The sequence below is a fragment of the Prionailurus bengalensis genome, chromosome D1, assembly GCF_016509475.1.
Source record: "Prionailurus bengalensis isolate Pbe53 chromosome D1, Fcat_Pben_1.1_paternal_pri, whole genome shotgun sequence".
In the NCBI taxonomy this organism is placed as follows: domain Eukaryota; kingdom Metazoa; phylum Chordata; class Mammalia; order Carnivora; family Felidae; genus Prionailurus; species Prionailurus bengalensis.
This window is the reverse complement of record NC_057346.1, coordinates 59,420,033-59,435,640: the sequence shown is the minus strand read 5'-3', so window position 1 is coordinate 59,435,640 and position 15,608 is coordinate 59,420,033. Positions and strand designations below refer to the sequence as shown.

Below are 15,608 nucleotides of genomic sequence, written 5' to 3'. Positions count from 1 at the left end.
CTGGGAACTGTCCACTTGAATTAGTGTTTCAGTGTGCGATCTGGACCTTTCCAAAGAGACTCAGTTTTCTCTGCAGAGTTGAACACTAGGGACTATATTCAAAGTTCTCAGTGGGGTCCCCATTAACATGATCTGGAAACAAAGACTCAAAGAGGGGCATTCTATGATTTACTAAGGGTCCCAGAGCCAGTTCATAGCTGTGTCAGAAGTGGAAGCCAGGTCTTCTCATTCTAAAAATCCTTTATTCTTTCCATTACACTGCCTTCTAACATCCCACTATTCAAAAGCCTGTGCACGTTACATCCTAGCATTCAAAAAACAGTGTGATGATCTTAAGGAGCTCTCACAACAAGCATCAAATTAGAAGAGTGATACCAGTGAAGCCTTGACCTTTGGTTTAGAATAAACTTTAGTTTCAACCTACTGTAAACCACAAGGACATTTAAATATTTACTGGTTAAGAGAGCTGGATGTTTTGGTTGCCCTGATGCCATCATTAATATCTTCCCATCCAGCCAAAATGATACAACAATCGATAAACAGACAGCTTCTCTGAGGCTCTGAGACAGTCAAATGTACTTACCAGCCAGGGTTTTTGTTAATTAGATAAAATCCTTGGATCAATGTGCAGAACATTTACCTATGCTGTAGCTGAGCACATTCTGGACACCTTAGCACTGGCACATGGACAGCAAGTGCCTCAAGCCCCAAGCTGGGGCATCCAGGGACAAGAACCAAGCCATCAATGTAAAGCTAGAATAAATGTTTTGTGCCCTCAACAAAACCCAACCCTTTCTTCTTTCTTGAAATGCAAACCAAATCAAACTTTTTTCCAAAGGCATCTACTAAACAAGTTTGAGCTGGTATGAACTCCTTTATTTTCTAAAATCATGAAACCAGAGGGGCGCCTGGGTGGCGCAGTCGGTTAAGCGTCCGACTTCAGCCAGGTCACGATCTCGCGGTCCGTGAGTTCGAGCCCCGCGTCAGGCTCTGGGCTGATGGCTCAGAGCCTGGAGCCTGTTTCTGATTCTGTGTCTCCCTCTCTCTCTGTCCCTCCCCCGTTCATGCTCTGTCTCTGTCCCAAAAATAAATTAAACGTTGAAAAAAAAAAATTAAAAAAAAAAAATAAAATCATGAAACCAGAAATCAAAAAAAGATAACAAAACAATCTCTCGAGTAATCACTGATATATATTTTTTTGGGGGGGGTGGGGGAGACTGCATGGTATATACAGTGGGAAGAGTCAGATCTCCACTTGAGTATCTCACTAGCATGTTAAATTTAACATGTTTAAAACCAAACTCATAATCTTTTCCCCCCAACTCAGTTCTCCTCTAGCACCTTCACCTCAGTGAATAGCATCTACATAGCTGATTAAGCCAGAAAACTGAAATTCCTTCTTAATAATTTCTTCTCCCTAATCAATGATATTCAATTCTATTCATTCATTCAACATTCATTTATTAGTATGTAGGACATATCAGGCATTGATACTGCTCTAACCACCACCAAGTCCTGTCTAGCTTACTTCCTCCATCTCTGCTATCACCTTAGTCCAAGTCATCACCTGCCATCATCCTCTCTTCTAGACTATTCCAGTCACTTTCATCCAATCTTCCTGCATCCACCATGGATGGCTCTCTATATCATCTATTCTCCATGGAGCAACCAGAGATCTTTTAAAATTACAGATCTAGATCATGTCACCATATCTCCCTCCCTTCCTCTCTCTCTCTCTCTGTCTCTCTCTCTCTCTCTCTCTCTCTCTCTCTCTCTCTCACACACACACACACACACACACACACACGTGCTTAAAATTCTACACTGGTTGCCCAGCAATCTTAGTAAAAATAAAAATCATTACCACGGCCTACAGACTCGGTGTAGTATGGTCCTCGCTTAATTCTCCAGCTTCATTTCATGTCCTTCCGTCCTTGCTCTGTAGAGTCTAACCAGATTGGCTTTCTCTCAACTGCTTGATTTCTTCACATCTGTTCTTAATTCAGGGCCTTCCGCCTACTATTCCTTCCAACTGAATGTTCTGCTTTTCCCTTCATCCTCTCGAGCTCACTTCAATCTCACATACACCAATGCTTTTCCTTACTGATACATACCCTCACCTCAACCCCTCCCAGATTCAAGGTTAGATTCCCAAGTGTCTTATACTTCACTTTTTAATCAAGTTTGAAGATATAATTAACATATCATATATAACCCACCCATTAAAAATGTACAACTCAATTGTTTTTATTATATTGAGTTGTGCAATCTTGACTACTAACTCCAGAACAGTTTCATCATTCCCCAAAGAAACTCCAGACCCATTAGCAGTCACTCCCTAGTCCCTCCCAACCCCAACCTCTGCAGTCCTTGCCAATAACTAATCTACTTTCTGTCTCTATGGATTTGTCTACTCTGAAAATTGTATATAAATTGAATCATATGATATGTGGTCTTTTGTCTGACTTCTTTCAGTTAGCATAATGCTTTCTAAGTTCATTCACGTCGTAGCATATAGCAATACTTCATTCTTTTGTACTGATAATATTCTGCTATATGGCTGTATTATATTTTATTTGTCCCTTCAACCATTGTTGGGTTTTGGGCGCTGTTTCCCTCTTTGGGCTATTATGAATAACACTGCTATGAACATTCACGTTCACGTCTTCATTTCTCTGGTGTATATACCTAGGCATAGACTTGCTGCATCATAAGGTAATTCTATGTTTAACATATTAAGGAAATGCCAACCCTTTTCCAAAATAGTCACACCATTTCACATCCCCACCAGCAATCTACAAGGGTTCCAATTTCTCCACATCCTGACAAACACTTGCTATTATCCTTCTGCTTACAGCCATCCTACCAGGCATGAAGTGATATCTCATTGTGGTTTTGATTAGCACTTCCCTAATGATATTAAGCATCTTTCCATGTGCATATTGAATATTATGTACTCATTTGAGTGTCTTCCTTAAAGAAATGTCTATTCAGATCCTTTACCCATTTTTAAATTCTGTTATCTTTTTATTGTCCAGTTAAACAGTTCTTTATGTATTCTAGATAAAAATCTCTTACCAGATATATGATCTGCAAATATTTTCTCCCATTCTGTGGGAAAGTTTTCATTTCCTTGAAGGTGTCCATTGAACACAAAGTTTTTAATTTTGATGAAGTCCAATTTATCTATTTTTTCCTTTGGTTTCTCGTGATTTTGTTGCCATATCTAAGATGGCTTTGCCTAACCCAAGTTCGCAAAAATTTATCCATATATTTTCTTTTAAGAGTTTATAATTTTAGCTCTTACATTTAGGCCTATGATCCATTTTGAGTTAATATTTGTCTATGGGTAAGGTAAGGCTCCAACTGCATTTTTTTGGCATGTGGATATACAGTTGTCCCACTACCATTTGTTGAAAAGACAAACTGCAATTCATTTTCAAGTACATAATTAGTATTGGCTCCCAGTCACTGGCTCCCAGTTAGACTGTAAGTACCAAGAGTGCAGGGATTGTGCCAATCTTGTTCACACTGTATCTCCAAGCACTCAGTCCAATGCCTCGCTCCTAATAAGCACTCACAAACACTGGTCAAATGAAGCAACATTTTGTCATTAACAAATACTCTACAACTCTACCGGTTAAAGGTATTATCATCTCTGTGTTACTTAAGCTCATAAAAGTCAGGCAATATGTGCCCAGTTTTGCTGGTTCTCAATTTTGACTCATGCGTTCCCTCCTCCCCCGGGAAGGGAGTTAGTACGCTCCTCCAGGACAGGAACTGCTTCTACTTCCTCATGGCGTTGCCACCAACACAAATTCAGCTCAGGGCTGGGCACAGAAGACAGGCTAGACAGATGAACAACTGAGGGACAAATGCACAGTGCCGTCCATGACCAAGTCCCTTCCTTTCTCCAGTTCCTCCTAGCCGCAAACTGTGATCAAACAACACAAATATATAAATCCCCCTCCTCACCACACACCCTAGGCTGATTCTTACCTCAGTGCTACCACTCATGCAACCCCCTTTGCCTTCCCTTTCTATTTGCTAAGGCCTACTGATATTTGAAGCCATTTCCAATAGGATGCTTACTCTGGTCTCCCAGGTTGGTTAGGGCATCTTCTGGGCTACTGTCTCACAGCACTGACCACACTGTGTTGCCACAGTCTTCCCCAATACCTACATTGAGGGCAGGAATCATGTCTGGTCAGGTGTACCCCATGCCAGGCATAGGGCCTAGCATATGAGAGGTGCTCAGTAAATTTTGTCAAGTGATCAAATGGATCATGGAAGGTAAAAGCAGTCTGAAGTTGAAGACTGGTATCACCAGGGTTCCTTCATTAGAGAACGTTTGGGCTGATGAAAAACTGAGTTAGGCACAAAGCAGAGAGGCCCAGCTTCCTGCTGGGAGAAGGGAAATGGGTTGGGGGTGTTGTCTTTCACCCAAGTTTGTTCTGAAAGAAATGTGATCTCCACTGAGAGACTAGGAGGCCTCATTTCTCTCAGCCTGGATAGCTCCTTACATGGCTCAGCCCAAGCCTGGACAGATGTGCCTTCAGTCTGCCCTGTGCCCTATGTTTCGGGTGAGTGGTTCCTACATCCAGAAGCCAGGCTTGGGTATGAGCTGAGCCGAGGAGAAGGGCCACCTGCTCATGCTGCTGACAGGTGGGACAGGGGCCCCAGGACAGGGCTTCCACTCCTGAAGAGTCAGAGTTGAACACATTAAGAAGGTTTAAGTGCCTTGGGGGAGGAGGAAGGAAATGGCAGGGAGAAAGGAGGAGAGGAAGAAGGGAAAAGGGAGGGATCCAGCCTCCCTCTGATATAGCCAATGGGCATATGGAAATAAGATTCTGGACTTTCTGCTTCAAGTTTGCTGAAAAATCAGTAAAAAGCAACTTTCCCCAAATTCTGTTTGGGGAAATTCTGTGCTGGGGAAGAGATGTGGGAAACCAGACCTCTCCCTGACCTGGGGAGGCACACAAACCACTGGTTTAAGCTGAAGTCTAGCTCACAACCTTCTTAAACAAAGAACAGAATGGGAGCACCTGGCTGGCTCAGTCAGTAGAGCACAGGACTCTCAATCTTAGGGTCTTGAGTTCAAGCCCCACAGTGGGCATGGAGCCTACTTAAAAAATAAATAGGGGCGTGTGGATGGCTTAATCAGTTAAGCATCTCCTGATGCTTGGCTCAGGATCGAGCCCTGCATGGGGATCTGTGCTGGGCATGGAGTCTGTTTACGATTCTCTCTCTCCTTCTGCCCCTCCCTGGCTCATGCTTGCTCACACATGTGGGCACTCTCTCTCAAAAAAGAAAAAAAAAAAAGATTGCCATGCTGAAAAGCAGAGTCTGTGCCTAGCTCATCTCTGACTCCCTTACACGGGGTGAAGGGAGACTCTGAGTCATCATGACCAAAAGAAATGAAACAACAGCAGGCAGGAAAAAAGCAGCTGGAAACCGGGGGAGACACACAAAAGGCCCCAACATATGCTATCCACACAGGCAAGAAGGAATATTCTGCATCACACACACCATGAATTCAACCATTTTCTGCATTCTTTTGGCAGGTGTTTATTGCTATTAGAAAAATGTGTATTTGAAAGAGCTAAAATAATCAACACTTGGGGGCTCGCTGGGATAGGGTAAACTCAGCCTCCCCTGGGTGATGGAAAAGTGGATTCACTGCACTGATGCTCTGCAAATACACTACCTACATTGGGTTGCCACAGGAAAGCAGCAGCCTGGCATCCCTCAGCGGTCACCAACCGGTGATGTGAGGGTCAGCAAAGGCCTGCCAGGAGGTGGCACGGCCAGTTTTTGCCCCCTCACTCCCTTGTACTGCAGCAGAAGGAAGCGAGGCTCATCTGTTTCTGGGGAAATGAAGACGCCACGCACAGCTGGCAGTTATGAATGGCTCTTATAACAGCAAGCTGACATCTGTGCTTGGTTTTTAAGATGCATCATCGCATGTTTATTAAACTATTGCTCCGTCGTATTTATTTGGCTACGAAACAACTCCCAGCCCATACTTCCAAAAGTGGTTTATTAAAAACTAAGCCTTGAACATTAATACTCAAAAGCACCCTTGAGAATCAATAATAATGCTGCAGATGAAATGAAAGGGAATCAAAGCAGTAAGTCTTGGTGGGGGCTGCAGCTGACTTTCAACACTTTCTTATACATTCAGGCAGCTGGAGTGGGGAGGAGCACCAAGAGTGTGTGGCACTGGGTGTGGGGATAGCCACTGCAAACACTAGGTTTCCTGTCCAAAATGGACACATGGTAGCAGGGAAGGTGGGGTATACTGTGGCCACCTCACTTTATACAAAGGGCCAAAAAGGCCAAGATGAGGCCCAGGGTAGGCCACTAGTTTCACCAAGAATAAAACCTCTGCCCCTAACCAACAGCCCCATACTGATGCCTTATGCTGGTCCCTGTCTGTGCACCTATCCTGGACACAGACGGCCCAGTCCCAGCACCAGGCTGAGCCCCAGGCTGTGTCCCATCCCTGCCCAAGAACAAACCTGAAATCCAACCTGCCAGTGGTCCTAAAAGGCACAGCTGAGCCAGGCAGACTGGAAGAATGCACTCAGCCCCTGAGCAGGAGCCCAGTGTGTACACCCCAGCCCTGCAGGCAGACTTTTCTAACACCAAAAGACCTGGCAGAAAGGCCTCTTCCAGCTCCCTCCCAAATCTCCAAACTTTTTCATGGGTGCCCCCCATCTAGGCAACAAACAATAACACCTGGCCACTTCCACAAAGATATAAGAACAAGTTAGAAGATTCAGTAAAGGACCCAAAGGATGTGGGGAGGACTCTAAACCATGCCCTGCAAAGAATAAAACAGTGGAAGGATCCAGAGCTGTTTGGGGTTAAAAAAAAAAAAAAAAAAAAAAAAAAGGAGACACAGGACTGACTCCCTACCTTAAAACATTTAAAGGTTGACCTGGGCCAAGGGAGCCCAGGTGACTGTGACCATAGGGAAGTCACAGGGTTCACTTCCCAACTTAGTGTGAGCATTTCCTCCAAAGCAATCATCACTGGAGGAAGGGGTTCACCCAGCTCAGGTGGGGGAGAGCAAGTCCTGGGGTTCAACACTTACCTGCTGACTTCTTGGACATTGTTGGTGCGAGCAGCTTCCATCAGGGCTGCATCTGAAAAGAAAGGGGGCACTGGTCAGATCCCTATCCAGGACCTACCCTCAAAGCTGCATGGAGGACCCAGTAAAACAATAGAAATGGAAGAACTTCAGAAACATGGGCTTTAACAAGGGAAATTACGCCAAAGTATATAAAGGGAAAGCTAATCATCCTCTGTCCAGATGGTATCCACTGTTAACTTATCTTCCACATCCATTATGGAACCCAAACTCGTAACTCTTCTCATCATACAGGTGGTTCAGGTAAGGTGCTAGCAACTATGTGCTACCTATGGCAAATGCATGATGTGTGAATCCCTTCACTCTTCATTAGCTAGAAAGCTCTAATGTTTCACATGGCTGCCACTGTTATTAATCATCCCCCCCTACCTTGTGCCACTTTCACCCCCAACTCCAATTTCTCAGCCTAGTTTTGAATCTCATGTCACAAGTCACCAACCCAACACCAGAAACAGAATGGGAACAGGCAAGCGTGTGGGCTCTCTGAAAGTTAAAAGCCTTGACCAGGAATCAGAAGGCCTGGCTCCAACAGTCTGCCCCCTACTCCCTGTGCTGTAGCAGCCCCTTTCCTTCTCAACCCCCACTTTCAGGACTATAAAGCAGAGGCAATAATCCTTGTCCCGACAGCCTCACAGGGATGCTGAGGAGATGAAATGAGGGTCAAAAAGTCTACAAACTCCTCGGTGCCAAGATCAGCAAAAGGAGATCCAAAGCAGAGGGTTCCAATCCCTTAGGAACCACCTAGCAGAAAAGCAACCCTAGGGGCACCTGGGTGGCTCAGCTGGTTAAGCATCTGACTTCAGCTCAGGTCGTGATCTCTTGGTTTGTGAGTTAGAGCCCCACATTGGGCTCTGGGCTGACGGCTTGCTCAGAGCCTGGAGCCTGTTCCAGAACCTGTCTCCCTTTCTCTCTGCTCCTCCCCCACTCACACTCTGTCTCTCTCAAAAATAAACATTTAAAAAATTTTTTTTAAAGAAAAGAAAAGCAACCCTAAACCTAATGTAAGCCTGGTGTGGCCTGGGCAGTTGGCAGGCTACTGGCACCACCTTGTGGCCAAAAGGAAAACTGCCTGACTCAGAAAAAAACAACAGTAGAGGCACCATTTTTTCAAATAGTCTATACCAAATGCCCTTGGAGCCCTATCTGCCCAGCATGGTTTTAAGCTCCATTGTTGAGCAATGGAAAGACTCATAGCCAGCCCTGCCTCAAGGAGTTCTCAGTCTAGCCAAGAGACTCACCCAGTGAAACACTGAGGAGGCACTGCAGTAGGGTGGGAAGAGCAGGATCTGGAGCCAGACAAACCTAGGTTCCCATCCCAATTCTGCCACTTACTTGCCATATGACCTGGCCAACTCACCTAACCTCCTGAGCCTCAATTTCCTTACCTGTACAGCAGGGATAAGATGGCCACCTTATCATGCATATGCAAACCGGATGTGTGGTTCAAACATTAGTGTCTCCATCCCACCTGCCGGCCTAGACTCTAGGGTCAGATCTTTCCTGGTTATCTTCCCCAGTGGTTCTCTAAGCACACATCCAGGGATGCTCAGGCAGCCCTCAGCCGGAAGGAGAACAAAATTCCCTCAGAGATCACTGAGGGATCTCACTCTGCAGAAAGAAGTGGCTTCTGCATGGTCACAGGAGGAATGAGGAATGAGCTGAGAACCAGGGCCTCCTGGCTCCTACAGGGAACAGTTCCTGAGCTTGTAACTCCAAATCAGGGTATAGGGTAGGCTAGCAAAGTCTGAAGGGTTGGAAGTGATCATGGTTTTGGTCATTACCTACTTTAGTAAATAGACAAAGTCCAGTCTGGAGCCCCCAGGAAAGTCTAAGGCAAGACCTTGGACACCTCCCCCAATCCATCTAAACATACTGGCCTCAGGACACTGCCTGCTCATGAACTTTCCATGGCTCTCCACTGCCTACAGGAGAAATTCCAAAACCTCCAAACCCTCTTGTCTGACACCCAGGCCCCACTCCATCTGCTCTCACCTCATTCCAAAAACGCCCTGTCCTCCAACCAGGCTGGCTACCCTGCTAACCTCTATACACATCATGCTGACCTGTGAATCCCTTATCTGTGAAGCCTTCGCATGAAACAGAATCCAACTCAAGACACATTTACTGCGTACCTACTAAGTTCCAGATGCTATCTATGGTGGACAAACGATGTGAAAGTATTAGGGAAAGGGGCTGGTATCAACCTGAAAAAAAGATAAGCTGCATTCCTTGCTCAATTGGAGCTCACACTACCGCTCTCTTTTTCATCTCTTGCCTCATCCTACAGAACTCAAGTTCAAATTCCCCATCCTCTAGCGGTCTCCAATCTTCCAGGAATGCTTTCCTGATCCTACTGGTGCCTCCAATCCCCCAACAACACACTGTCAGACCACTCACCACACCCATAGGCCTAACTGCCTGCACTGTCTCCTTAACTGACTTTTTGTTAGGAGTTCAAAAACTCCCAAAATTGGGCTCACAGAAGGTATTAAAAAAAAAATGCTCAAAGTTATAGAATTATAGCATGCCTAATCCTCCTGCCAACTGTCCCACCTGGCAAGATCACCTCACACCTGAGACCAGGCACAGCAAAACCCATGGGAGTCTGATGGGCAGACCCACGCTGCTGAACTCCAAGAGTCAAAATAACAGCACTGTAAGATTACTGAGAAATCATTCTTTACTGTGTAAGGGGCGGGGGGGGGGGGGGGGGGGACGGTGAAGCCAGAGAGGAGCAAGGGGTGAGCAGTGGCAAAGCTGGCATTGAAACCAAGTCTCTACTTCCTTTCTTAGGCCACCTTACAAGGAAAACTTCTCTAAATTACCCAGTGGTTGCCGTTAGAACACACCGTGGTTTCCTGGAGGCCTCGTAGGAATTGGACCAGGCAGAATATTAGAGCATAAAGGGTCCATTCTCTAATTTTACATGTTTTGTCCATTGCACAGATGGACAAAGTAATGCCCAAAGGAGGGAGTTGGCCTACGATGGGAAGTTACACAACTCACAGGCAACTGAACTCTCCAGTTCACCACCCTGCCCCAGTAACCAGATGATGTCTGGGTTCCTCCAAGACTGAAGCTCTGCTGGTGTAAATCTACAAGCAACTCCCACCCTGGAGTCAGGACACTCCTCCCGCCTCTACCTTCCCCGAACCCAGACTGCCCCGATAATCACCCTTGTTGGACGGGCTCTTGCTGTAACAGTGAACCACTAGCGCCGTGGCCAGGGCCCACATGCTCAGTCCAGCCTTGTTGGGGACCCCGTTCCAGCTGTCCTGTCCCGGGAGTGTTTCTTCTGGGCTAGGAAGGCGTCCCCATGTGGTGGCTAGGAAGCACTGGGTCTCGGTGCGTTCTCCCTGACGCCCCCAGGTGGCTGCCCCTCCTCGGGTGAGGAAAGCCGGCGATGTTGCAGGGCGCCCCCCGACGGCCGCCCTCAGCCATTGCGGCTCCCCGCGGCCCGCGGTGGTTACAGTCTGGCCGGAGGCACTTCCATTTCTCCGCAGCGATGGGGACCTAAGCAGCTGGAGGAGGAGCCGGGGCGCCGGCGCTGTTCTCAACACCAGGGACCCCAGCATCGTGACAGCTGCTTCGATAACCCCCTGGTGCCGGCCCCTGTGCTGGCCGCGTCCAACATGGCTGCCGCGGCGCGTTCGAAGACGCCGCGAACGCGGTGGAATTCCGCGCTACTTCACGGGAGTGGTAGTCCACAGCCTTAGATTTTTCTGCAGCTGGAGAACAAATAAACTACACTTCCCAGAAAGCTGTGTTACTTGCGTCACAATGACTGCCGACTTAGAGGAGCCTAGGGCATGTTGGGAAATGGAGTTCGAGTGAGGGGGCGTGGTAAGAAGGGAAATACCTAGGTGGGATGTGTCGATTAAAGTTAAGGTTCAAATATCCAATGGAAAAAAGACAGTCTCTTTAACAAATGGTGCTGGGAGAACTGGACAGCAACATGCAGAAGAATGAAACTAGACCACTTTCTTACACCATTCACAAAAATTAACTCAAAATGGATAAAGGACTTGAATGTGAGACCGAAAACCATCAAAACACTAGAGGAGAAAGCAGGAAAAGACCTCTCTGACCTCAGCCGCAGCAATTTCTTACTTGACACATCCCCAAAGGCAAGGGAATTAAAAGCAAAAATGAACTATAGGGACCTCATGAAGATAAAAAGCTTCTGCACAGCAAAGAAAACAACCAACAAAACTAAAAGGCAACCAACGGAATAGGAAAAGATCTTTGCAAATGACATATCAGACAAAGGGCTAGTATCCAAAATCTATAAAGAGCTCACCAAACTCCACACCCGAAAAACAAATAACCCAGTGAAGAAATGGGCAGAAAACATGAATAGACACTTCTCTAAAGAAGACATCTGGATGGCCAACAGGCACATGAAAAGATGCTCAACATCACTCCTCATCAGGGAAATACAAATCAAAACCACACTCAGATACCACCTTCACACCAGTCAGAGTGGCTAAAATGAACAAATCAGGAGACTATAGATGCTGGAGAGGATGTGGAGAAACAGGAACCCTCTTGCACTCTTGATGGGAATGCACACTGGTGCAGCCACTCTGGAAAACAGTGTGGAGGTTCCTCAAAAAATTAAAAATAGACCTACCCTATGACCAAGCAGTAGCACTGCTAGGAATTTACCCAAGGGATACAGGAGTGCTGATGCACAGGGGCACTTGTACCCCAATGTTTATATCAGCACTCTCAACAATAGCCAAATTGTGGAAAGAGCCTAAATGTCCATCAACTGACGAATGGATAAAGAAATTGTGGTTTATATACACAATGGAGTACTACGTGGCAATGAGAAAGAATGAAATATGGCCTTTTATAGCAATGTGGATGGAACTGGAGAGTGTGATGCTAAGTGAAATAAGCCATACAGAGAAAGACAGATACCATATGTTTTCACTCTTATGTGGATCCTGAGAAACTTAGAAACCCATGGGGGCGGGAAGGAAAAAAAAGAAAAAAAAAAAGAGGTTAGAGTGGGAGAGAGAGCCAAAGCATAAGAGACTCTAAAAAAAATAATAAATAATAAAAAAAATAAAGGTTCGAGTGGCAGAGCTTTCTGCCACGTTCAGTTAAAATACGCGACGCAGTTTCTGACTCCTGCAAGTTAAACAGGGATCTTCAGCAGAAGCCTATTATGAAATGTATGCTTATTTCTTTTAGCTTATTTCTCTTTACAGCCTGGGACAGCTTTTCAAAAAATGTCTAGGGTAACCAGTCTACCTGTAATAGCAATTCTCTTTATTTTCCTAGACAGACTTCCTTTCAGTTGAAGAGCTAACTCCTAGTCTCGCTTTCTCACTCGAGGTATTTTCAAAGAGTTTGCATCTCATGGCGGCTGCGTGTGGGAAGTTGGGCAAGGAATGTTATTCCTGTCTACAGAAAAGGGAATTTGGGCTCAGAGGTTCAAAAAATTGCTAATAAATCGATAAATAAAGCTCAGGTCTTCTAGCTCGGAAAAGAATACCTGCACCCTCATTTCTTCCCCTCTCTTCTAAACTACACACAGGCAGGCAAAGGAGGAAGCTCTTTTTTTATGGCAGTCCCATCTCTTATTCCTGCATTTCCTTTAAGTCTCTGCTCAAACTTCACATTATCAGAGCCTTCTCTGACGATTTAAATTAGCAATCCTCTCCCCCCACTCCCACCATCTTGACTACTTTTTTTCACAGTACTTACCACCTGCCATACTGAAAATTCGTTTTGTTTACTGTCTTTCGGTGGTAGAACGTGAGCCCCAGGAAATAGGGACTTTGTTTTTTCTCTTCTACATTACTAGCACCCAGAACGATATCTGGAACAAAAAGAGCTACTCAATAAATATTTGTTCGGTAGAAGGATTACTGCCACCTTATTATCGTGGCAAAATGAAAATAAGCTTTAGAGTGCAGCAGACCTGGATTTCAATTTTGACTCTTGCATTTACTACATGTATGACCTTGGACAAACTCCCTTCCCTTTCTCATTGTTAATTTTCTCATTGTCAACGGTCGGTCGTACTCTACCTACCTTCAAGAGGATTGCTTGTATTGGGGCACCTGGGTGGCTCAGTCGGTTGAGCATACATCAGCTCAGCCATGATCTCACGGTTTGTGAGTTTTAGCCCCTGCACCCCGCATTGGGCTCTCCGCTGTCAGTGCGGAGCCCACTTCAGAGCCCCCTTCAGATCCTCTGTCCCCTCCCTCTCTGCACCTCTCCCACTCGCTCTCAAAAAATAAAAACAAAAAACATTAAAAAGGAGAATTCCTTGTATTAAATGAGATAATATGTAGATCACCACTGTCCCTGGCTCACTTTAGGTCTTGAAGAAATGGCAGCTGGCATCGCTTTCCCCGCTCTAGGGGTGCATTGGATTCCCTACTCTAAACATTTCTTTTTGAAGTTTTTAATTTAAATTCCAGTTAGTCAACACACAGTGTAGTATTAGTTGCAGGTGTACAACATAGTAATATTAATACAACATTTCTGTACAACACCTGGTGCTCACCTCAGCAAGTGCCCCCCTGAATCCCCATCACCTATTTTACCCATTCCCCCACCCACCTCCCCTCTGGGAACCATCAGTCTGTTTTCTATAGTTAAGACTCTGTTTCTTGATTTGCCTCCCTCTCTTCCTCCTCCTCCCTTTGTCTGGTTTCTTGCATGCTTCATATGGTATACTCTCATGTGGTATTTGTCTTTCTCTGACTTATTTCACTTAGCATAACACTGTCTAGTTCCATCCATGTCATTGCAAATGGAAAATTTTCATTCTTAAAAATACGGAACGCTCATAAATCTGCATGTCACCCTTGCACAGAGGCCATGCTAATCCTCTCTGTATCATTCCAGTTTTCGTATAAGTGCTGCCAAAGCAAGCACTTTACTCTAAACTTCTTGGGAGCAGAGATGGAGTTTCTCATTTCTTCATCCTTTAGTAAGGCACTCAGCAAATAGCTGTTAAACAAAGGAGCCTGCTTGGGATTCTGTCTCCCTCTCTGTCCCTCCCCCGCTTGCTCTCTCCCTCTCTCTCAAAACAAATTAAACTTAAAAAAAAAAAAAGCACTTTGACCTTCCTATGTTTAAATACTTAGAATATCTCTTGAAGGATAATAAAAATAGTTGCCTTTGGAGTGGACAAAATGGAGCTGGAAGAGAAGTAGTGAGGAAAGGAGAGTTTACATTTTCGGCATTTTGTACCATGTCCATATATCGCGTATTCAGTTAAATCAACCAATCAAATAGCCAACCAATTTCTCTTATTTCTTTTTGTTTTGTTTTGTTGTTTGTGTTTTAATTTCTCTTATTTCTATATCAATATTCACTTTAACTTCCAGCACCAGCTAGGAGTACATTTAATTTCATTCAGACTGCCGCCATTATTTCTCATGTGGAAACACTGCCATCTTGTGGACTTTTAAGATAGTGCTGCTAAAAATATTAAAATCATTCCATTTCACTCCACTCCATTCCTCCCAACAAACATTTGTTGATGCCTACCGTGTGCATTTGTCCAATCGTTTAAAGCTGACAAAGTTTCAGTGATATTCAACCTCATTTACAGAACATCTGTGAAGCGCCAGGCACTGAAACTACAGTCCCCAAAAAGTCTCGGAGATCTGGCGGGGAGTCGGGGGAGGTGTCTCCAGACGTCATTGCATAGCTGTTAAGCGCTACAGCAGAGATAATTCAGGTTTCCCTGGGAGCCCACAGCAGTCCCAGGGGAAGTGTCCGGGGAAGAGACATCTGAGCTGAGTTCTGCAGGAAGAGCTACAACTGACCCCCCAAAAAGGGAATAAAGTAGCTTGCTTGGGGGGCGCTTGGAGAATGGGTTACTGCAAAGGGAACACTCTGAAAATTCACAGAAACAATACTTTTTTTTTCAATGCACAGTTGAGGAACTGTGTGTGCAGTGTGGCTAAAGCACGGAATAGGAGAGACTAAGAGGTGAGAAATGAGGCTTCATTTCATAACCAGAGAGGTTAAAGCAACTTAACCAGGTTCTCTCAGCAAGTACACGCTGCACCAAGAAATTTTCTGTTTTTATAACTTTTTTAAAGTTTATTTATTTTCAGAGAGATAGAGACACAGTGAGGGGTAGAGGGACAGAAATAGAGGGAGAGAGAGAATCCCAAGCAGGCTCCATGGTGTCAGCAAAGAGCTCAACATGGGGCTCAATCTCACAAAACTGGGAGATCATGACCTGAGCTGAAACTCAGTCACTTAACGGACTGAGCCACCCAGGTGCCCCTGCACCAAGAATTTAAACCCAGATCTAAATAACTCCACTGGTTCTCTTTCTGACAACTAATGTTTTGCTCTGTGAGCCTTTCCAGGGCCCCATGCCTAATGCTCTGCTCCTCCAGACCCGGACTCAAAGGTGGGGCTCCTCTCTCCCTCCCTCCCTTTCTTTTTTCCTTCCTTCCCTCCTTCC

General features: G+C 45.3%; 1 protein-coding gene and 1 non-coding gene across 3 annotated transcripts in view; both read right to left on the bottom strand.

Annotated features, from left to right (window-relative positions):
* CLPB (caseinolytic mitochondrial matrix peptidase chaperone subunit B) overlaps positions 1–10,885 on the bottom strand; it is a 143,196-nt gene extending 132,311 nt beyond the window's left edge. For both annotated transcript variants that reach the window (XM_043580326.1, XM_043580327.1), the window contains exons 1-2: positions 10,332–10,885; positions 7,100–7,151 (exon numbers count right to left, since the gene is read on the bottom strand). In XM_043580326.1, the coding sequence (XP_043436261.1) occupies positions 7,100–7,151; positions 10,332–10,731 (452 nt within the window). In that variant the 5' untranslated portion in view covers positions 10,732–10,885. The remainder of the gene's footprint in view (positions 1–7,099; positions 7,152–10,331) is intronic.
* A 3,065-nt stretch (positions 10,886–13,950) lies between these two features.
* Positions 13,951–14,056, bottom strand: LOC122484523. The gene has a single exon (XR_006297594.1). It is a non-coding gene; the product is annotated as a U6 spliceosomal RNA (small nuclear RNA).
* Positions 14,057–15,608: the final 1,552 nt, after the last annotated feature.